At 46.0% G+C, this 22,212-nt stretch overlaps 1 protein-coding gene and 1 long non-coding RNA gene across 2 annotated transcripts in view; one reads left to right on the forward strand and one right to left on the reverse strand.

The window, feature by feature from the left end:
• Positions 1–5,937, reverse strand: part of LOC114847234 (uncharacterized) — a 35,193-nt gene extending 29,256 nt beyond the window's left edge. Inside the window, exons 1-2 of the long non-coding RNA XR_008693382.1 lie at positions 4,564–5,937; positions 1,143–1,267 (exon numbers count right to left, since the gene is read on the reverse strand). This is a non-coding gene — a long non-coding RNA (uncharacterized LOC114847234). The remainder of the gene's footprint in view (positions 1–1,142; positions 1,268–4,563) is intronic.
• An 808-nt stretch (positions 5,938–6,745) lies between these two features.
• Positions 6,746–11,837, forward strand: nr4a2a (nuclear receptor subfamily 4, group A, member 2a). The gene is made up of 8 exons (XM_029136753.3): positions 6,746–6,934; positions 7,426–7,521; positions 7,703–8,574; positions 8,940–9,069; positions 9,238–9,401; positions 9,744–9,946; positions 10,113–10,291; positions 10,410–11,837. The coding sequence occupies exons 3-8, from the start codon at positions 7,705–7,707 to the stop codon at positions 10,664–10,666; spliced, it is 1,803 nt and encodes a 600-aa protein (XP_028992586.1). The 5' UTR covers positions 6,746–6,934; positions 7,426–7,521; positions 7,703–7,704; the 3' UTR covers positions 10,667–11,837.
• Positions 11,838–22,212: the final 10,375 nt, after the last annotated feature.

Consider the following 22,212-nt stretch of genomic DNA (forward strand, 5'->3'; position numbering starts at 1 on the left):
GATTCAAGGCTGCACCAATCAAATCAAGGCCCTCGAGTTCACCCAAGTCTGAGGGAGCAAAGGTGAGATGGTGCAGAGATGCCGCGGACTGTTCTTCCTTTACCTTCCACTCCAGTGGGCTTCTCAGCCCAAAGGTGGTTGTAAAGTTTGCCGTCATCCGGCTGAACCCGCTTCTTCCCAACTCTGCGGTTCTATGAAGGGAAAGGTTTACTGCGGGTATATGATGTGAGAAATGATCAGGGAAATAGAAGAGAAAAATAGTTTCCATGTACACGCAAAGCATTCCAAGCAGAAACGTGGCTCCCTTTACTCTCGCCTGCCAGAGGAGGACGCTGCAAGTGTTCACCAGATATAAAACAAGCTTTGTGTGAGAAAAGAAAAGTCTGTTTATTGCTTAACAAATCATTGTCAGAATCCGTAGGAAATCTTCATTTCCAATTTCCAATCCAGTTTCTTTATTGTTCAAAGAAGCAAATAACATTTTTGTCGCTTCTTAGTTGCTTCTGAGACCTCAATGAGATGATAGGGTAGGATAGAGTAAATATTAATTTATAGCTTTTAGACGTGTAAATCCCCCAGCTGCAAATGCCGCTGCCTTAATTTGCCCTCCGCTCACCAAAAGCTCGTAGAACGGCCCACGTCCTACCGTGGGGCTGCTGACTAGGCAGTTGCGATTCCTGCAATCACACTAATTGGCCTCTTCTGTTGCTCACCTCCAGGACCCGTGTATGTTCATACAGATAGCAAAATAAGGCTCTTCAAGAAAACACAAGCTGGAAATAATGAGATTTTTCAAATACTGTGAAATGTAACAGAAAATGGTGACATTTCAGTTTGAACCTCGGTGACTTGTCTTAAACAATTCGCAGACAAAGGAGGACACACGGGCTTCAATTCGCCTATTACTGAGAGATAATTTCATGAATTAATTCACCACGCGATAACAACAGAGGTTGGCTAAGTTGAAAGATTTCTTTAAAACAACTTCAGAAAATTCCAGGCAGGCAGTCACTCAAGGCAAACATGTCACTGCTTCCCGTGAATGAAAAATGAACATGGGGGGATAAATAAAGCAATATGACCAGAGGGACCAGGAATTCTGCGGATAAGTGTCAGCTGCGGAGAAAAAATGAAGCATTTACCTGTTTGTAATCCAATTTCATGATGGCTTTCTGTAGATATCGGACTCCTCCGTGAATGAGCTCGGTGCTGCTGCTGCTGGAGCCTGATGAGAAATCGTCTCCCTGCACGGGGCCAGTTTTGAGATCTGACAACGGGAGCCAAGAAAACACATCAACATTTGGATACTTATTGTCCCAAATCTTTGGAATGGGTCGGGATGCTGTTCACATATGCACAACTTTCCACTGCAATATTCATGACGAGAACAATATTGTGGGGCCATACATATTCCATTGGGTAAAAACAACAATCATTGCCACCAGTGTGACAACATAAATCTTAAGAGGGAGCGGCGCGTTGAGAAAACATGGTTGAAAGAGAAAAAAGGAACATCAGCTGAGAGAAATCGCACGACTTCCACAAGCTCTTCAACACCGACGTTGCTTTAAAAGGAGAAATAAAAACCTGCTCTTTGCCGCCATTCGACAACTTCGGCAAATAAAGAGCATTTAATACGATTTAAGGGGCTTCAAACAGCTGCATAGGTAATTTACTGGGCCTGTAATGGTAACCAGAGGAAGGAGCGCCGGGGAATAGAAGACGTATTATGTTGGTACTGTATTATTTATTTTATTGTGAAGTGCCTCGCAGCTCCAGCCCTTGAGAAGCAGAGAAACCGAGGTTAGACTTCAGGACCCAAAATGCCCCAATTGTGGATGGAAGCGAAGGCTGAGTAAGAGCCAAAAAGCTGCTCCCTTCAAACTAATGGCGCCTCTGAGTCCATCTACCAGTACTCACCCTTGGAGTAGCACTCAGTTTCTGGTGAGTTGCTTGAGTGTAACCCTCCTGTGCAAAGGTGAGATCGTCAAACTGGCGTGGGACGCGTCACGGCGGTGTTTGACTTTTACCTCCACACGCCACACGCGGGCCGGCAGCATCCGTGCAAAGGGAAACCGCTCATTCATTTCATTGTCATATGACTCCAGGGGACAGTGCACATTAATAAATGTGTTTCATTATTATGCATATGTATTTACATTTATATTCCTGGTGATGGATTTAGGAAAAAAGGGAGCCATGTATTTTGCGTGCCAACGCTGTCAGACACCATCAAGCAATAAAAAACAATACATCACATGCTTATTTACATTCCACTCCCAATAACATTTCACAGTATTGTCTTTCTAGATTAATCACAAGATCTGCATGTGGCGAGCAGACGAACGGGACCGAGGCATTTTAACAAGCAAAGTTGACTAATTGCAGCACTTAGTTAGTCAGTAACGCAGATGACGGCGCAGGATTATCTAAAATAAGCAAAGCAGACAGAGACGAATGGCAGCGAAGCTCCAGTTCACCGTCGCCGCCAGTCACGCACGCGTTCCAGATGCACCATACGACGTGCTGCACCATCTGCCAGGAGGAGGTGGCGGCGGTGGGCAGGATGCAGCTGATGGGCTCCGGGCCTCACCGCAACCTGACGCAGGTAAAGCGTCAACGTTGGTGCTTTTGCAGCAGCATCTTCTATAATGTTCTGAATAATCTCACTTCCTCTGCATTACACTCTGAAACACGACTAATGCTGCCGAATTCGTGTTGGAAGCACCGCCAGCATCTAAGTGACGCTGCCGCTTCCACTGGAGCCTGGATGTTTGCTCGAGTCAAACCACGGACGAGTGAAATCCGAGCAGCCAGCTGCTTAGAGGAGAAAGCCCTGCAGCTTAGCCACAGCTTTATCCAATTCCCTCCTCATCCATTCTGGGACACTTTAGCAGCACGGAAAACGCGCTAATTCCAGTACAAAACCAAAAGCTGCCCAGTTTCCCCATTACCGGCGAGGCGACGAGGTTTGTTCGAGCTTGTTCGTACATGCGGCGGAATCGGAACCGGCCGGTGCTGGTGCCTGTGACTGGACTGTGCGGGGAGGCTATTCCCACCAACAAGCACGGCACCGCGCTGCATCTTAACAGTGATCCTTTAAGAGGCCCACCAGCCACTGGCGACGGCGTCCCCAAGGTCCACATTCGTAACTATTACAAAGAGATCGGCTTTGCACCAGTTAGAGTCCTCTCAACCTTTTGTAATTCAGATATATTATTAATCAAAGAGATTGACAAAGAAACTAATGGTTTGTCTGATTTTCACTGGGGCACAATCCAGCCAGCAATTGATTGTGGCACCAGGGACACCTGCAGCTTTAGAATACATTTTCACTTTCAGGAGGAGATGGGGGGGGGGGGGGGGGGACACGAGGAAATATTGCCCCTCCACATGAATATGCAGGGACTTGATACCAGCAGTGTCATTACTAATGTTGCTGCCAATTACAGAGCATGTCATGACACTGTGATTCATGAATATTCATGGCTGACTGATATAGACAGCAGCAGTGTGCAGAGGCCTCTATTCCCATTTTACTGTCTCATTGTGAATGGTGAACAGGTACCTCCATCATGCCATGGAGGCGCCTTCCAGCTGCAAGACAAGCTGTTCCATAAGGCATTGCTAGTTAACAGTGTGTTATATAAAGGTGTATAAAAGTGATGAAGTGCTCCCCGGCTCTAAAGAGCAGGCATTAAAGCATATTAAGTAGACATTTAAGCTTGTAAAGTGAGGATCTAGAAATGGAAAGAAGACACTGAGCAAAGGGATGCCTCCGGGGTTGGGCTCTTCAATTCCCACAAAGTTTGATACCTGCTGCTTGGAGAGAAATGAAATGAGCTTTGTGGGCGTGACCGGCACATTTTTGCAAACTACCCGGGCTACAACTTGAGGCGATTGCCGGTGCTTTTCAGGCTCCGCGTTTCATCCCCTCCATCCACGTTCCCCTTAACGGCCACGTGGTCGCTTCAGCCAATCCCAGCGGTGGGACGCGGCCCATCACAAAGAGACAGGCAGCAATTACACCTAGGACCAGGTTAGCGGTAACTTAACTGCATGTCACACTTAGTAAGTCAAACTGAATGGAGCTGATGTTCTGCGTTTACAGGCCAGACTGCTGTTAATCACACACCTATTTACTTTATAAACAACTAATCTTGATGTCAACCTAGAAGACGTCATATTATAAAGGTAATTAGTTAAATTCCACCTGGCTCCTTCAGCACCTGTGTGTTTCATTCACTTTCTTCATCTTTATCTTTTTTGCCCTTCTCTTTCTTTCTGAGCGGAGTTGAATAAGGTTCTTAGAATCCTGAATACTGTCTGCCATCGCACCACCTCTATGATATATGCAGCACTAACAAATGTTGAAAAGTTCATCTTATATTTCAACTTTTACCCAAATCCTTGTTTCATAATGAAAATATGGTTTTGCTTACGTACTGTACATATTGTGCACATTCAAACTAAAAAAACACAAAGTAATAAGTGTTATGTGATTCATGTAGTTTACAGAAAACTAAACAACACTCTTTCTGGAGGCTGGTGACTTGTGTTCACCTGTGTGACGTAGGCTGGACTCCGTCAATAACCAAAGGAAAACGTGTGGGCGATGACTGGCACCTCTTTTAGCCAATCACGCAGTGGCATGCTCTCTCATCCAGACGCGACCTTCCAGGCAACGATCAGTCGCTCATCTGGGTGTTGTGGGGAACCACAAGCATCATGTGGCCTTGAGATGACGTCATTGTCTTGTCTGCTGCTAATGTTTGACACCTGCAAACACTTTATTAACCAATAGAGCTATGCACATATGCAAGAGAATAACAAAAAAGGTGCGTCGTCTTTTTCCAGCTCTTCACCTCTCGCGCACGCTCACGTGGACGCGCCCTACGACTGGTAATGTCAGCAGGCATTTCCTCAAATTTAGAACTATGATTTCAGGAAATAACTTCAGTGTGATTAAAACTAACTCCTCACTTTCAAACGGCTGTCAATTAACTGTGCACATAAACGGGAAGTTAATTATTCTTCCGTAAAATGGCCAATTAAACCGCTAATTGTGTTTTCATTTAAATTCTAAATGGTAAATGGATAATGGTAAACACGCGGCGTGACCACGCGGCGGAGTGTCATCGGCGTCTTCAGACTGAACACTTTGTTTTGTTGTGCGGGCGTGCGTCACGTGACCAGCGGACGTCAACACATCCGCCAGCATCCAGACGTCAGACTAGATGCCTCGGCCCGGGCGATGAGAGAGGCGGTGGGCTAATTAGCGGCCGCCATCACTGCCAACGAGCGGTCAGGGTAATTAGAACTCAAAAACACGGGAACTTTTACGGCCATATTTTGCTCCTGAATAGTCACAGTCCACTCTGAAGAAAATATAATTCACAAATGCTGCCTTAGAGCCCACGTGAAAACGGCAGGACGTGAGCAAACAGCCTTAATGGGGTTAGGTTAATTAAAAGGCTAATTGTAAGGAGCAGACGCCGGTTGATGTATGGCTGGTGAACAATAGTGTCCTCTAGAGGTGACTGTATCCCTGATATACAGTTTTCTTCTCCCCCCTCCTTGAATTCTCCATCCCTGCATGCTCCGAGTACAGGGCAGTCACAAATAATAAAGCCTCAGCGCGCTGGGAGGGAAACACGCGGCGCTGGCCGCGGCGGCTGCCGTTTTACGCATGCGGGCGCACATCTCCGCACATTATGCGCTTATACCTTGGCCCGGCGCTCGCGCTATTAAGCGTCTAAAAAAAATGTCAGGCCAACTCGATTGGTTACAAGGTGTGGGTGTAAGATTACACGGAGATCAGCAATTTCATCGCTGCAGAACAATGAGGCCAAAAATATTATTTTGGCGACTGCGTCAACTTGAGTGTTTTCTGCGTCACTCTCCATTCTGCCCGCTCCTATCACGTTTCCCTCTCTGGGGACTAAATTGGTTCCCCCATGACAACTGGCTGCAGGCCCACTAATTATCCCCCTTCCTCCTCCAGCAGCTCACATACACTAGGAGCTCTATGAATAGGAAGCCCACCCCGCAGACCCCACCCCATCTGAGGTCTAAATTTGGAACACAATTGAAATACAGAAATCCTGTCAGAAGATAACGAAGAATAATATTGACGCTCGTTTCATTAGGGCCCTTTTTCGTACTAGTGCAGCGAGTCGGGCACGCCACCCTCGTTGTGACGTAACTGTGCCAATGTGCGCCCAATTTTACGCTGAGATAATGACAAGCGGGCAATAAAGACAATCCGCGCGAGTCAGTGCGTTTGCGTTGTAATACGCTACACCTTCAAAGAGGCACGTGAGCAGGATAAAGTCACGCACCGGCTGCTGCCACTCGAGACGCTGGCCCGCGTGAGAGAAAAGTACGGGAGAGCCGTCGGGATAATGAGAAATTAGTTACAGGAGCAGGAAGTAAGACGCATCCTTTGCTTTAGAGACGTGATAAAACAGCGAAATCCTGTAACGGAGATTAGCCCAAGACAAACCTGACATAAGTCCCCTGCAAACACAAAAGGTGTGTGAACTGAATTTAGGTGGGTTTACTCTCCACTACATAATGTCCATGTGGGCAGCAACATGGAACACATACCACAAGGCAAACACGCTCGCGAGGAAAAATTGGGGCTTGAGAAAGTTCCCACGCGGATTGGTCCGGGGCCGCGTCGACGCCGATGACGTCGCGCCGTGAAACACGTGGGCTACGGTATCCGGCGCTCACATAAACAAAGCCACATTGGCCAGGCTGGGTAGTCGAAGCTCGTGTCGCTGTCAGTGCGCGGAGTCACACACACGCTTTATCCGCCTGCTGTTCGTTGGGTGCCGACGCTGGTGATCTGGAGCTTTTACCGAAATTGATGAATCCCGCGTGCATGCTTGTCGCATGGAGTGAAAGCCGAGATCCTGATGTGAGAAAGGTAAGATTCGCTCGCCCGCTTCTTTGCGACAGAATCCGCGGCTGCACTTTGCGTGCAACTCTGCGTCTCGTTCCGAGGCAGCCGAACCTGTTTTCCTTCATCTCCTTTTTATTCCGGCTGAAGCGTAATTATACACGACTGAGTCCGACTCGAGCTGTTTAGAGTAAATGAAAGCAAATAAACATTTACAGCGTTCTACACAAGTTGCCTGTTATGGGGAACGCGCAAAGTACGCTGAACTATTTAACACTTTATAGTAAGAAAACAGCCACAGCCTGATTTAATATACACCACCAGCATATTCGTCGTCCTCATCGGTGAAAGATCACTTTATTTTTTCCCAGAAGTGACGCGCGTATTAAGAAGACGGTAACACTTAGTCCGCGACGTGCGCGCAACTTGAGTCAGGCGTAACCGTGGGTCCCTGTGCTGCTTTTGGATATTGTCTTCTTTTATTATGCCGTAAATGTCAGACTTGTGTGTTTTATTAGGGGAAGACCCAGAACAGAGCCGCCTTTTCCAATCCTGATACAACTCCTGACATTACCCATTTTAAGTGTCACCGAAAAACTGTCAGAAGACTTGAGGTACGACACCAATGTTGGAATTATATTTAAAAACTATAAATATAGTCACGTTTTGTGTGTCTCGTGGAAATGCGCTCTACTGTCACTATTTTTATTATTTGCAATTTACATGGTGTGAGCTGTAAAAACTTGACTCTTGGTCGAAGCACAAGAAACTGATTTGTCCCGGTTTGGTTTTCAGCCATGCCCTGCGTTCAGGCTCAGTATGGATCATCACCTCAAGGAGCTAGTCCTGCTTCCCAGAGCTACAGCTACCACGCGGCAGGAGAATACAGCTGCGACTTCCTAACACCCGAGTTCGTTAAGTTTAGCATGGACTTGACCAACACTGAGATCACAGCGACTACTTCTCTGCCGAGTTTCAGCACCTTCATGGACAACTATAGCACGAGTTACGACGTCAAACCGCCCTGTCTGTATCAGATGCCCCACTCTGGAGAGCAGTCCTCTATCAAGGTGGAGGACGTCCAGATGCATAGCTACCATCAACAGAGCCACCTGCCGCCCCAGTCAGAAGAAATGATGGCTCACTCCGGGCCCATGTACTTCAAGCCCTCCTCGCCCCATGCCCCCAGTACGCCCAACTTCCAAGTGCAGCCCAATCACATGTGGGAGGACCCCGGCTCCCTCCACAGTTTCCACCAGAACTACGTCGCGGCCACCACCAACATGATAGACCAGCGCAAGAACCCCGTGTCGCGGCTTTCGCTGTTCTCCTTCAAGCAGTCCCCGCCCGGCACCCCGGTGTCCAGCTGCCAGATGCGCTTCGACGGGCCGCTGCACGTGTCCATGAGCCACGACAACCCGGTGGCGCACCGCGGCCTGGACGGCCAGAGCTTCGCGGTGCCCAGCGCCATCCGCAAGCAGGCCGGCCTGGCCTTCCCCCACTCCCTGCAGCTCGGCCACGGGCACCAGCTGGTGGACAGCCAGGTGCCGTCGCCGCCGTCGCGCGGATCCCCGTCGAACGAGGGTCTGTGCGCGGTGTGCGGGGACAACGCGGCGTGCCAGCATTACGGAGTTAGAACCTGCGAGGGCTGCAAAGGATTTTTCAAGGTGGGCCGACGCGATCCCGCACCGCACGTTTGTTGCTTGTGAAATAAAGAGCGTCCCGCAGAACCGCGTGTGCTTTGCCACAAATTTAAGTGCGTGCGTAAAACAACTTGACGCGGCAGTCTGTGCTGCGTGACAGCCTATTCACACACAGCTGATCTCAACGGAACAAGCAAAGTATTTGTATTTGCGCACGGCCTATTCCCTCTTGTTGGTTCCTCACAGCAGGAGATGAGACCGATATTTTATCGCTTTCATCTGTGCGTTTTTTATGTAATGCAGCGATCCATGGAGCGTGTTCTACAAGGCATTCGGCGTTAGAGACGGGCCCACAGAGTCACGCGTCTTTCTCTCTCTCTTCCTTCCAGCGCACCGTACAGAAAAATGCAAAGTACGTGTGTCTAGCGAATAAAAACTGTCCTGTTGATAAACGCCGAAGAAATCGTTGCCAGTTCTGCCGTTTCCAGAAGTGCCTTGTCGTCGGAATGGTGAGAGAAGGTACGTTCAGGCCACACGATAAATTGTTTTTACACCAGTGTTTTTTGTTTCTCCGCACAGTGAAAATCCTGTGCGTAAAATAGGTTTAATTGTTATTTGAGCCACATTTAAGCATTTACCCACGGCGTGTTACTGACGTGCACGTGTCACACGTTTGTCTGATTCTAGTTGTCCGAACGGATAACCTGAAAGGTCGGAGAGGACGCCTACCATCCAAACCCAAAAGTCCCCAGGAGCCCTCCCCTCCCTCGCCGCCAGTGAGCCTCATCAGCGCACTTGTTAGGGCCCATGTGGACTCCAATCCCTCCATGTCGGCTTTGGACTACTCCAGAGTAAGCAAATAACACAAATAAAACACACAAAATATACAACTCGGCAACTATTACTTCTGTTATAATGGAGCTGGTTGGGTGACATTTTAAGCGGGCTCCTGCTGATTTACTGCTCGGACAGTTTTCTGTAAGACATCGCTAAAGTCTTAACTTTGTCAGGCTTTAAACGAGGCATATTTTTCCCTTAAGTAAATTGCGTTGAAATAGAGAACTTAATAAAAGGAAGACATGGATTTAATAGGAAGAGTCTCCCTCCGTCTCTCTTGGAAATGGCTATTTGCAATTTCACGGATTATATATTTTAAAGGACCTCATTAAGGCGCTGTTTAAATTAAATTCCAGTTCCAGGCTAACCCTGACTACCAAATGACTGGAGACAACACTCAGCACATCCAGCAGTTCTACGATCTCCTGACGGGCTCCATGGAGATCATCCGGGGATGGGCGGAGAAGATTCCGGGCTTTTCTGATTTACCGAAGCAGGATCAAGATCTCCTCTTTGAATCCGCATTCCTTGAACTGTTTGTACTGCGGCTGGCGTACAGGTAAGCGGCGCAATTATGAAACAAAACAAGCCAGGCTTTAGATAATCATCAGCTCCCCCTTCAAGCTTCATTGCCTTGGGTTTTATTAGCTACCCAATAATTAGACGGCTCTTAAAATCCCATTTATTGCCGTGCGTAATTAATGACATTTTCCTATTAATTGCAGGTCCAACCCAGTGGAAGGCAAACTTATTTTTTGTAACGGGGTCGTGTTGCACAGGCTGCAGTGCGTCCGTGGATTTGGAGAGTGGGTGGACGCCATCGTGGAGTTTTCTTCCAACTTGCAGAGCATGAACATAGACATCTCGGCTTTCTCCTGCATCGCTGCACTGGCCATGCTAACAGGTGCGTAAAAGTCGACGGCCCGTCGGGAAACTGGCTGCGTGACGACGCACGGGGGGGAAAAGGGAAGTGGATGCAAAGTATTGACCTCTCTCGCCTTTCTCGTTGTGTTATATTTCAGAGAGACACGGGCTTAAGGAACCTAAAAGAGTGGAGGATCTCCAAAACAAGATCGTCAACTGTCTCAAAGATCAAGTGACGTTCAATGGCGGTGGATTGAATCGTCCCAACTACTTGTCAAAACTCTTGGGAAAGCTCCCTGAACTGCGCACACTATGTACCCAAGGTCTGCAGCGTATCTTTTACCTAAAACTAGAAGACATAGTTCCCCCGCCAGCAATAATTGACAAACTGTTCCTCGACACCCTACCTTTCTGAGTTTGACTCAATGGCGAGACCTCAAAGAACTTCCAAAAGACTGTTTGAGTCAGACTTGGCCGATTTTTAAAGTTGTTATTTCTGAATATTTTGCAAGCTCCGTAGGCTAATAGAACAACAGTACCATAATAAGACCCATTCAAAAGATAAACAAGGGGAGGAGACAGAAAGTGTGGTTGCTGTAGGCCTTTTAATCCCCGGAAAATGTTTTATCCCTCTCGTTCTCCGAGTGCCAGACGTGTGAATCATCGCGGGAAATTTTCTCTCCAGTGGACAAATTGTCAACAAACTTAATCCGGTCTTGCAATGACTTATTGTTTATTTAACGTCGGCTCTACTGATTCAACATGATGAGATGTAATATATTCCGTTCATATATAAATGGACGCACACACGCACACACAGGCGCGCACGCACACACATTGTATATTACGATAGATTATGATGCCTCCAATGCATCGGTTTATAACGTGTACAAAGTTTGTTATAATGAACAGATTTAATTTAATTTCCCCCTTTCTTTATGACTCGTGCCTATGTGTTTCTGACAGGATCCCACAAGTATCCAGAAAAGACAACGCATGTTCTAGTTTTTGTTTTTTCCTTCTCCTTTTATTTTATAGGCACTTGCTGAGGTGATGTCTATATATAATATATACCGGACACTATGTAGTCTGCTAGATTTGATACAGATTCGTAGTTATGGCACTCCTTTTATGTATGATGCATATGTGGAAAAATATCTCATCTGTATAGAAAATGAGGGACCCATGGTGTTTGTAAAACTGTCAGACATTCCTTGTTTGTATGTGCTGTAAGTATTGTTGCTGTTGAATATAACGTTTCTATATATTTATTATTTCTATTGCCAAGAGCTACACTAAGCATGGTGCAATTTAAACGATTTCAAACCATCCAAGTTCATGCTGAGCACGTTGTCTATGTTTTATGTCTTCTAAGCGTCTAGGTAGTTATGATTTAACGCGTTTGGTAATGGAGAAAGTCCGTCCTATACCAGTAAGAGGGTTCATGAGTGTGTGATATAGGCCCACGTCTATGACATCATGATGTACTTACAATTTCTGTAACGCATTTGGTGCCGAATTCATAAAAAAAAAAACTTTAGAGAGAAAGAATTATTTAATGTTTACAAATAAAACTTTTAAATCAATTCCTTGCTAAATACTTTCTCTTAAAATAATTTATTCCTCAAATTCAGGCCAATGCGATTGACGCGAACGTTTTAGGAAAGAAAGTTGTTAGTTTTAGGTTTGAACCTTAATTTACTCCTCAGGTTGTTTGTGCACAACAAACATTTGAGTAATTTATACATGTATTTTCAAATTTTGCTCACAAACTTAAATGAACCGTGAAATTATATTAATATATTTATTTCAAATGACTAAAGCGAGCTGCTTTTAAACTCTATGAATTCATCGCATGTGTTTCAGGCCTCGTGTTTTATTTTTCACCTTAGAAGATACGCTTCTTATTAAATGCACATAGTATTTGACCCTCCCGTTTTTATGGTAATATTGAGTCAATATTTAATTCTACGAAATTTCATTTTATTACCTGTAATTCGAGGAACACATGGATGTTTTTAACCTAACAGCGCATCTGTATTTCAGCAAAGTCAGACAATTTATTAGTTCACTCCTTGCTGTTGTAGGCGCTTTACTTTATAATGTCTGAATGTAACGAAATAATACTTAAACGAATTTAATACATTGTTCATTTCAATTCGTAATTTTCGAATGAGCATTGACAATGATTGACTAATTCAAAATATTCCATGAGTTTGAGGTCTTGGCACCAGAAGGAAAGAGAGACGTTTATTTTGCTTGATAGGTACAGGATGAAACATTATGTCTGTAAAAATAATATATATTGCTTCCCTTCACTTAATTATGCACGCGTGCTGTTAACCTGCTTTACCACGTCAACGCGTATAACCAGAACCAAAACGAAAAGTATTTTACAGTTGTGAAAAATAAAAGCCCGACTACCTGCAAGTTGCCCTCACGACCGCGCGCAGCTGAAAAGAACGCGTTTGCTGTGAAATGTGAAAACCTCACTGCGCACAGGTAGCGCTGATTTATGGCGTGCGCCGCAAACCTGCGCATGTTCCAGTATGCTGAATTTCCAGTCAACTCAAAAGACACGAGTGAACTAAAACAGGCTCCGCGTTGCTCTGCAGCTGCACAGTGCAAAGGGTTTTTTTATTTTTATTTATTTTTTTACCAAAGTCGGCGGTTTGTTGAAAAGAAAAAGAAACTTGGTTTGTGTTTTCGTTGTTTTGTAGAGAGCCAATCAACGTAACACAACCCCCCGGGGAGCCGAGCCCTGGCTGTCCTCTCTCTCAGTCGCACAGGTTACACAGCCAGGTAGAAAAGTCCTTTAATCCCACCGATGCATCGCCCTCATACGACCACAATATGCATCCACGCTGCATAATGCACAAATGAACGTCATTTAGGGACGTACACAGAACGGCGGTGACGGCCTGCACGCACAGCAGCGGTGCCGCTGTCACAACGCTTCTCTCTCAGTCTATGAGGAGCGAGAAGTGACGCCAGGCTCTGAGGCATGTCTGGGACTTATCCTCCGCGATTCCACATTTATCACATGATCAAGATGAAGGGAACAGCTTATTTTGAGAGATATTAGCGGCAGGCAATAAATTGTCTAAATAATTAGATCGTCACTGTAAAGTGCTAATTCCAAGGCAAATTGGGATTACGTTCGGAATCAGTTTGCTGACATTTAGCAGATCTGTTGAGAGGGTGCATTACAATGTCACAAGTTCCCTGTGTTGACAAAGTACAGTTAGGTTTTAGACATGTCTATCTGAACACAATAAAACATGACACTGGGAGCCAAGACGTCTGTCACTGTTTGTGCTTGGTTATGCTGGAGACCCTGTGACTGTGTGCCCCCCCCCACCCCACCCCTCCACAGTTGACCTCACCGGGGTCGGACATGAAACGATGATTCTCCAGTCCTCCTGCATCCATAACAAAACAAAGTGGAGCCGCTTCTGAGGGACCGAGGAGGCGTTGAGAAGCTCTGTGGTTCTGGGCTGCTTCACATTCACAGCCCTGCTACCCGCTACCCGCTACCGCATGCTACGGCTCGCGCTGCATGTGCACGTGTTCCTCTCTCTGGCTGGTGCTTGAGGAGAGCCGTGCGGGAGCCCCTCGGACGCGGTTCGTTGTACTGGCAGTCTGCATGAGAGCATTTAAACGGACCCAAAACCCACTTCATTGTGACTGCAACATCTAATGTTGTTGTTTTCTGCAATACAGTGTTTGACTGTGTTGGCCGCGGCTTGAGCCCAGTCTGGAGCTCCCCGTGTGTGTGAATTGCCACGTTGAGAGGCCAACATGAGCTGGATCACTGCTTCATCTGATTTCTGTTGTGAGGAGCACTTGACCTTTCACCTCTGAGCCACATAAGAACCGAGTAGACATGCAGAGTGGCCTCACTCCGTCTCTTCTGCTGCAGGAGGAATATGAAAGAAAGACATCTGAAACTGTAGATGGAAAAACACCAGCCATGATGCCCAGTGATGGGACTTTGTACATGGATACAGCCGCGAATTTTGTACATAGCGTGTAGTTTTCTTCTAACTTGGATAAAATTAAGCCTAGAATAAATTACAGAGAAGCACCATCTTTCTTTACATTTCACGAGTGGCATTAAAAGTTATTTGAAGTACAGAGTGAGAATCTTATGAGAAGGCTTGTCGGCAAGACCTGAAATAGATCCAAACGACTAAAATCCCATTAACATGCTCTTTATTACCTGGATTTCTTTAAAATAAAAGTGATTAAAAAGCTCATCTGACTTTTGCGGCATTCCTGGTGAACTTTAGTTTTCATGTTGCCTCGCGCGGAGCTCTCTTCTCCACCTGTCTCGCGCTTATGCGCCGCGTTTCCCATAATTATGTTACCTTTCATTCATCCGCTGCACACGCTCGGAACCGCTTCCCCCTCGCGTTGCCGCAGCCTCTACTCGGGCAAGGTGGCTTCGCAAGTCTGCAGTAAAACATGTTGATTACACAACTTATGAATCTCACGAGTCCCGGCCGCTACAGCTCTAAACAGAATGAATGAATAATGAGCCGAACGTCGGGTTCTGTGGATACGACTGTTTATAGTTATATTACTGTGACTATTTGATTTACCATATTGAAATGCTGATGATTGTCCAATAAATAATGCAAAAAGCTGATTTCCAAGTGGCCAGGCAGGATAAGAAATCCACCTTGCATATAGATGGAAGTGAGCCATGTCTGTCCCTCTCAGCCTGTGGCCCAGAGCAGCTTTATCATTCATAGGACTAAACAGACAATCAATTCAGCAGCCATGTATGAAGGATGAAGGGATGCGACAAGCTGTGAATGATGAGGAGCCAAAAATCAAAGGCCTCACTCCTTCTTAGCTCTAATGGCCATTACCAGCCCAGACAGCATCAGTAAAATGAGGTTAATCATTCGCACAGATCCTTTGAAAGAAGATTGACTGAACTTGATGTCTGGTCAGATCACTCATAAATATTTACTTGATATTAAACAGCTGTGCATGCTCTGTTATTGCACATTGATTTCTGATGGATGCCATCAAATTATTGTTTCAAGTGTGGTCAGCGCAGTGGTTGTAGACTCAATTATGCTAACCACAAGATATTAATAATTAAATTATTCAATGAACCCGATGGGTCGTAATGTTACAGAGGGGTTTCTTAAGGTTTCCGCAAGAAAGTGCAGACAAGCAGGGCTTTCAACAGTCATCAGAACCCGACGAGTCCACATAGGGCGTTTTGTACCGATGGGTGGTACTGTCTATCCAAATTGAATGGCCCCCCAGTTTAAATTTATGGCCATAGCATGTATCAGTATTGAGCACATGGACTCAGTCCTTTGACCTTATTGACAAAATGAAATCGGAAATTTCCTTTATAGAAAGAGTTAATGTTTCCTCAGGCAGACATGTTTCCGATTCAATTAGTTTTAATGAAGCTGGTGCTCAGTGGTTACCGAAGTAGAAAAAACAGGCATAAATGCCTGATGGTAATAGAGGACATCTTAAGGAGGAAGGGATCGGACACACAGTGCGTGTTTCTAAGTGGCGAAAAATGCCTCTATCAGGCTGGTAGGAGTCAGTGGCTTGGGAAGCAGTGAATTGCATGAGCCTCAAATGATGCATTAGGTCTCTGGGGCGAGGCTGGAGGACATTATGGAGGAAAGCGTTAAAACCTTTAGATCCGAATATCTGATGCTGAATGCAGGGTGTCACAATAATCCCATCTAAAAACACTCGTACATAATCTTAGATTTGCTTTGCAATATTGTGATATTTCTACTCTGAAAATGAAAAAAAAGAAATGCTCCCCCCTTAGACGAACACTCTTCATTGTGACAGTGCTCCTGAATGCAGGGATGCAAACTATCCCCCTCGTCTGATGTCAGTGTGTAAAATGTCAACATAGTCAGATGCGCTGGCTGGGTTCCCACAGAACATGCCCTCGCCCGGCGTTACGGTCTGTGCCGCTGCTGCATGTGAAGTGAAACATATAAAACACACCCATGCAAATATAATCTGCTCATGTCTGTGTGTGTTTGGTCCGCTATCATCCCTATCAGTGTTTCACAAGCGTTCAGGCTTCGCTAAATTAATGCAATCTCAATTAAAAAGCAGGTAGACGGGTGGATTAAAGAGCGCGTTACACCCCGGCTGAGGAACAGTGTTGCAGGTCATTCACCCATTTCTCGCTCACTCCTCATTTTGTTTGTCTCTTCTATCTGTGGAATATATGGGCACACATTATTTAGAAAGCAGCTGTATTATCCAAAGAGTTCACAGATGCATCGTTCTGGATCTCAGCCCTTGATTTGGAGAGCAGACCTAAAGATCAAGTTAGAAAAAGTCAGTCGGTGATATTTGTTTAATTCGAAGTGAAACAATTCCAGCCTCACCTCTCTGATGAATGTAAACAAGGACGGTCATAGAGTTGTGTTGCTATTTCTATTCTCTTTCTGTGATCACACATCCAGTGTTTTTACAGATTTGCACGTTTAAATTAGCACTGAGAGGGCGTCAGTATAGCAGAGGGTGTGTGCGCGCGCGTGCGTGCGTGCGTGTGCGTTAGCCAAAGGGGAAGGAAGGAAGGAGGGGGTTGTGGCGTGAGTGTGTGTGCTACAGACAGAGCTCCAGCCCTCCAACACAGCTTTGTCACATCACTGGGAGATTAGGCGCACACACATCAAGCCAGGATGAGCCTGCTGCAATAATGCACCTGCCAGCTCAAGATCCACTCAACCCTTGTTCCAACCGTTGTTCCTACATGTCAGCCCAAAGACGTGCACACAGTGAAACGGCCATTTCTAAATATTGACCCTCTTTCCGTTTCACACGAGAGGAATAAGTTAAATGGAAACAGCGTGAATCAGAAATCAAACAAAATGCGCATATGAGTGTGAAAGTTTCTTAAAGGAAACCACACTTCAGCGAACTTCGCGTGAAAAAACAGAGAAAGATCAAAGCCGTGAAAAGGTTGGGAGCCGGGAAAAGTGGACATTTTACATGAAAAGTCTGACGCGAGAAGGTCTCTCTTCATGACAGGGTTCCCTGAGAGGAGAGGAGAGGGGCGGCTCAAAGAGATTCATCTCCACCAGGACTCAAGGTCATCCAACTTAGTCATCCTAGAAGCACTTGAAAAATATGGAGTGAAGACTGGAGATGTCCTTCCCCCCCAAAAGGAGAGCAGAAGGGAAGACTCTGACTGAAGAGAATCACTGACCTTCAAACAAGCTCTCTATCCATATAGAGTAGGGGAAGACATGCACAATCCATCAAAAATGCACATGAACTTTTCCTCTTCAAATAGTTCCCGCTTGAATAGCAGTCAATGGATCAACTATGAATATTGCATGTACCGAATTGCAGGGATTTAGATTGAATTCACCGTGAGAAAACAAATCAGTGATATTAAAATATATTATAAGAAAACAACACAATAGCATAAAACCATATGCTGTTTTTTTGTACGACGGAGCCTTTTCCTAAGTCATCGAAAATGCAAAGAGAAGAATTCATGCCACAGGGATAATTATAAAAAAATTGGAGTGTACCCTAAGGTCATGAAATTGGCTTTTGCCACAGTCCCTTTTCAACAATGGAAAGATCAGTGTTAATTTTCAGCTGGTCTTTGATTGGATGAACCTCGGTCCCCCTTGCACGCCATGGCTACTACAGGTCAGCGGCTGGTGCAGTGTAGCATGAAACAAACAAATAGAAAACGGCACCTTGTGGCACTTGACTCTCACCAGAATGCAACTGACGGCAAGTCTGCCAGCATCCCATAATAACGGCCGGTGCCTCTTAGCCAGAGTGGGGGGAGCAGACAGAGGAAGACGAGGAGGAAAGAGCTAGGAAAAGGGCGAGGAGATGGAATAAAAGCAAGGAGACGGTTGGGACGGAGGCAGCAGGTGGAAGGTGGGGCGGGTGAAAACCGGAAAGAGCAGCTGCAGTGGAAACTACGCTTTAGACTCCACTGCAAAAATGCAGAGGAGAACAAGAATGGATACGCTTTTCTCAATGGGGTGCAAGTTAAATTCAACACACGCCAAGAATTAATATGCAGTTGGTCATGATGATGGACGCCTTGTCTAACAGACATTTTTGTACCCTTAAAGACCCTGAACTGCTTTATTATGATACTGCTTAAAAAAGTGCATTATGTTAAATATAATTAGCTTATTTTCCTTACACTTATCAATAAATGAATAAGATCTTGGAAAAAAAATGAAGATAGATCTCTGCAAAGTCATACAGAAAAAGCAGAAGACAACAACCAGTCCTTAAGATAGAGCTTTGTGGAACTGACTATGAACTGTTAGAGTTTGCAGGCACACAACAGACTCCTTTTACGGTCCTTTTATGCCAAATCTTAAAAAAAAAATGTAATATTTTCTCATCAGCACATGCAAAATTAAGAGGAAGTAAAAGCTGGAGAGGAGAGATGGGAAAGAGAGGGAGGCAGGACAAGACAGAGGGGAGAGGAGAACATGCATCAGGGGCGTGGAGTCGGGCCGATCATCCTGTGATAAGACAGGGAAAATAAGTCTGATGATCACAGAGGCTGGGAGCGTTAGACAGACAGTTGGGAGTCATCTCAAAACTCAGGAGGGAGGAAGCAAGACAAGAGGTCACAATTATGCCCCGCTAGCTGCACTCCCCTCCTCCTCATGAAGTCCTCTAATATATTCTGTTAGTTCCTGTATGGCACGGAGGGGAAATTCTAATTAAGGGGTGGGGGGAATTTTGACACATGTGAGGCGGAGATCAATATTTAGCACCATAATCAGCAATTCCTGATGGTTTGACAGTGTCGCTGTGCGCAGGCTGTGGTTCTCCTCCATTCCGGCGCTTGGGAAGGAGCAGACGACGAGCACCAGGCTCCCATGAATCAGAGCCGGTTTGGCTTTGCCTTTTTTATCTTCATTCATCCCCTTAAAGGAGAAAAGTGAACGCTGTCGCGCTCCGCTTTGTGATGAGGCTGCAGAGGAGCTGAGGAAGGAAGAAAAAGGCCACGTGGACGACGGTGGATCGGGATGAAGTGCAGTTGTCAGGACACAGATGACTGTGAGGCGCAGTTTTAGTCCTTGGCTTGGCCAAAATATTGATGATCTTGGTCGTACAGTAAGATGAAACTGAATTGTGCAGATACACGCGAGCAACCGCACACACTCCCACGTTCACGCACGACATTTAGGTCCTGCTCCTCTGACACCGACGGCGACCGGCGACTCAGCGTCAAGAACACGGTGTTGTTTCCAGAGGGCAAGAAAGGAGAGGAGGGTGGGGTGGGGTGGGGCTGGGGGTGCACGCCGAGGTGTGCCTGTGCAGCGTGAGCGTAGAAGGGGTGGGGGCTGGGCCCGGGGTGTCCCCTGTCTCCGCGTGTCAGCCCGTCTCCTTGTTCGTGCGTGTCACTGACACACGCGTGGGTACTTACCGACCCAAGTTGCTCCAATTAACGGCCGTCCCACTGCGCTGTCCGTTGCGCGGCGCGCTAGCCGGGGTGACAGGATGTGGTCTGGGATCTGTCTCTCCGGTGACATAAGGCAGGAATTTTAAGGAGGAAAAAGCCATGCAAACACACACGGCGCCTCACGCTGCGCCCGGATAGGTAGATAACAAAGAGTCTTGTAAATGAGTGGCAGAGAGGACGGCACTGAGGATTCTCTAATTACTTGCTGCAATCTATCTAAGTCACCGGCCTTCTAATTTGATTTATCAGAATGCATGAAATCCGGGGGAAAGAAATGCCCTTATTAGAAGGACAGAATTGACGGGGGGACAAGAGGTCTGCTGGGAGGAGGAGGGGGGGGGGGGGGGGGGGGGGGGGGGGGGGGGGGGCAGAGATTTGAGCATCAATTACAGTCAAAAGGAGAATTAATAGTTATTAATCCACAAACACGGCTTTCGTTCTCGCTGCTACGTCGTGGAGACGGTCCACTTCACACTCGCCCCACTGAGCGCACACACGCTCCCACACCTCACGCACAACACAGCTAAAGCCATATATTCATGAGCCAAAGTAAGGCAAGGCACTCGTTAAAGGCATATTTCGGGTTTGGGGGAAACGGAACAGCAGTAACAAAGGCTAAATGCCATTAATATCTCTTACTCCGGACGGTTGAATCATTTTGCCCGTTGCTGGATCAAAGGTCCTTAACTCTTTAACTAAATTCGTGACTGACAAATTCAATTGCTGTCAGTCTTCCAGGGCCTTCAATGTAATATGTGCATTTTGATTCAATTTACCCTGCAAATACATACATATACATATTGTTTATCTGGTTACATCTACAAAAGAATCAATACTTATATCTGTGCTTTGTCATTCCTAAGTGCATCATGAAACAGAAAGATATGCCTCTAATTGAATCCGGCAAAACCACATAGATTGTTAATTTTGTGCTATTAAGCGGTTGAAACATTTGCAATGTCTTTTTTCCCTCCTGTTGATGACTCTTGTTTTTTCCCATGTAGGAGAAAAAATCATTTTATATGTTGAAAAATTGAATTTAGAAAGGTCGATCTCTAAACAAATAACGATAAATCAAAGATTAGGGTTACGTCTGTGATTTCTAAGGAGAGGAATTCAAAGCACTGTACTTCCATAGAGCTCTGATTGGCTTATGTAGAATTGGCAAAAAAAAGCCAGATAATGATGTAATTATACATCGTCATGGCTGTTCAATTCATCCTAATTAATTCATATGTGGCAACTTCTTTTTTTAAGCAGACAATCATATCACACGAGCAGCTATGACAAAGAAAGGACAGCTTGTCATGTTCCGTAATTTAAAGAGGTGACACTGCGGCCGGAGTTTTATGTTAAATCCTGTGGTTTTTGTTAAAGGCTCTCGGAGCGGATGGAAGGGGAACGCCGGCGCGCTGTTGCTTTGCTGTCAGTCACACAGAGGCAGTATTTAGACAGCGAGCTGAGAGGTCTGCTCCGCTGCCAGCTCCTGCCTTTTAAACAGCCCTTTCCTCAGAGAGACAGCTTAGCACTGAGTGCCAGTCAACCTCGCCTGCCCAGCCATGAAGCCCACCCCCCCCCAACGGCGGAAAGCGAGCGGCGATCATGTATGATCGGGCTGACAAAAGCCACGTGCTGACGGGTTTATCCCCCCTGTTTTAACAAAGTGGAGCAAAAGGCGCCTGGACAGCAGATTCATCAGCATTACTTGAATGGAGGAACAAGTTCATACGGCATTACATGGCTGACAGGGAAGATGAATCTGAGCAACTCGGCGCATCGGGGATCCTCTTAGACCCTCAGTCACGGCCCGTGGTAAAGGATGGGAGAGAGGTTGTAGAGATAACACATCACACTCTGTCTACGTCCCATATTATGGCGCTGTCCTGTAGAGCATCTGGGACAATACTGTGTTCGCTGCCAGAGTGGCGCTGACATCACTGACAAACCTCGGCGGTGTCAGGCAGTCACTCACACTTCTACCGGGTGTCTGTCATCGTGCTCAAACAGTCAGGCACTGACACCTTTTCACGTGAATGAAGATTCTCCAGTGACTGACAAAAAATAGTGGATGGCCTTTAAGGCGGGGGAAAAAACACAGCAAGAATAGCACCTCTCTTCAAAGGGAGAGACTTATAATTTGCAATAATGGCACACCAATAGCTCTCTGAGAGAAAATTACAGGAAAAAGCCGATCTGAAATATCCTTTTAACTGGCAGAAACACATCCATTGTAGACAGAAGTCTTGTTTACTTGGTAAAATGGCATCAATTAGGAGCGGATGGCAAAATTAGCATATTCTCTTAATGGACTGGCCTTTCTTGTGCAGCGCTCTCACACTGATTGTATGGAAGGGACATGTTAAGGGAGACTGAGAAAAGGTCAGGTGTCTGCACCATTCAGGTGATCATATTTTTCACCAAACAGTTGTGCATTCTCCATGGCTATTGTCATGTTATACTGCAGCCGAGTGTAACATTCCCGTATGCACGGA

This window comes from Betta splendens, chromosome 21, assembly GCF_900634795.4.
Source record: "Betta splendens chromosome 21, fBetSpl5.4, whole genome shotgun sequence".
In the NCBI taxonomy this organism is placed as follows: domain Eukaryota; kingdom Metazoa; phylum Chordata; class Actinopteri; order Anabantiformes; family Osphronemidae; genus Betta; species Betta splendens.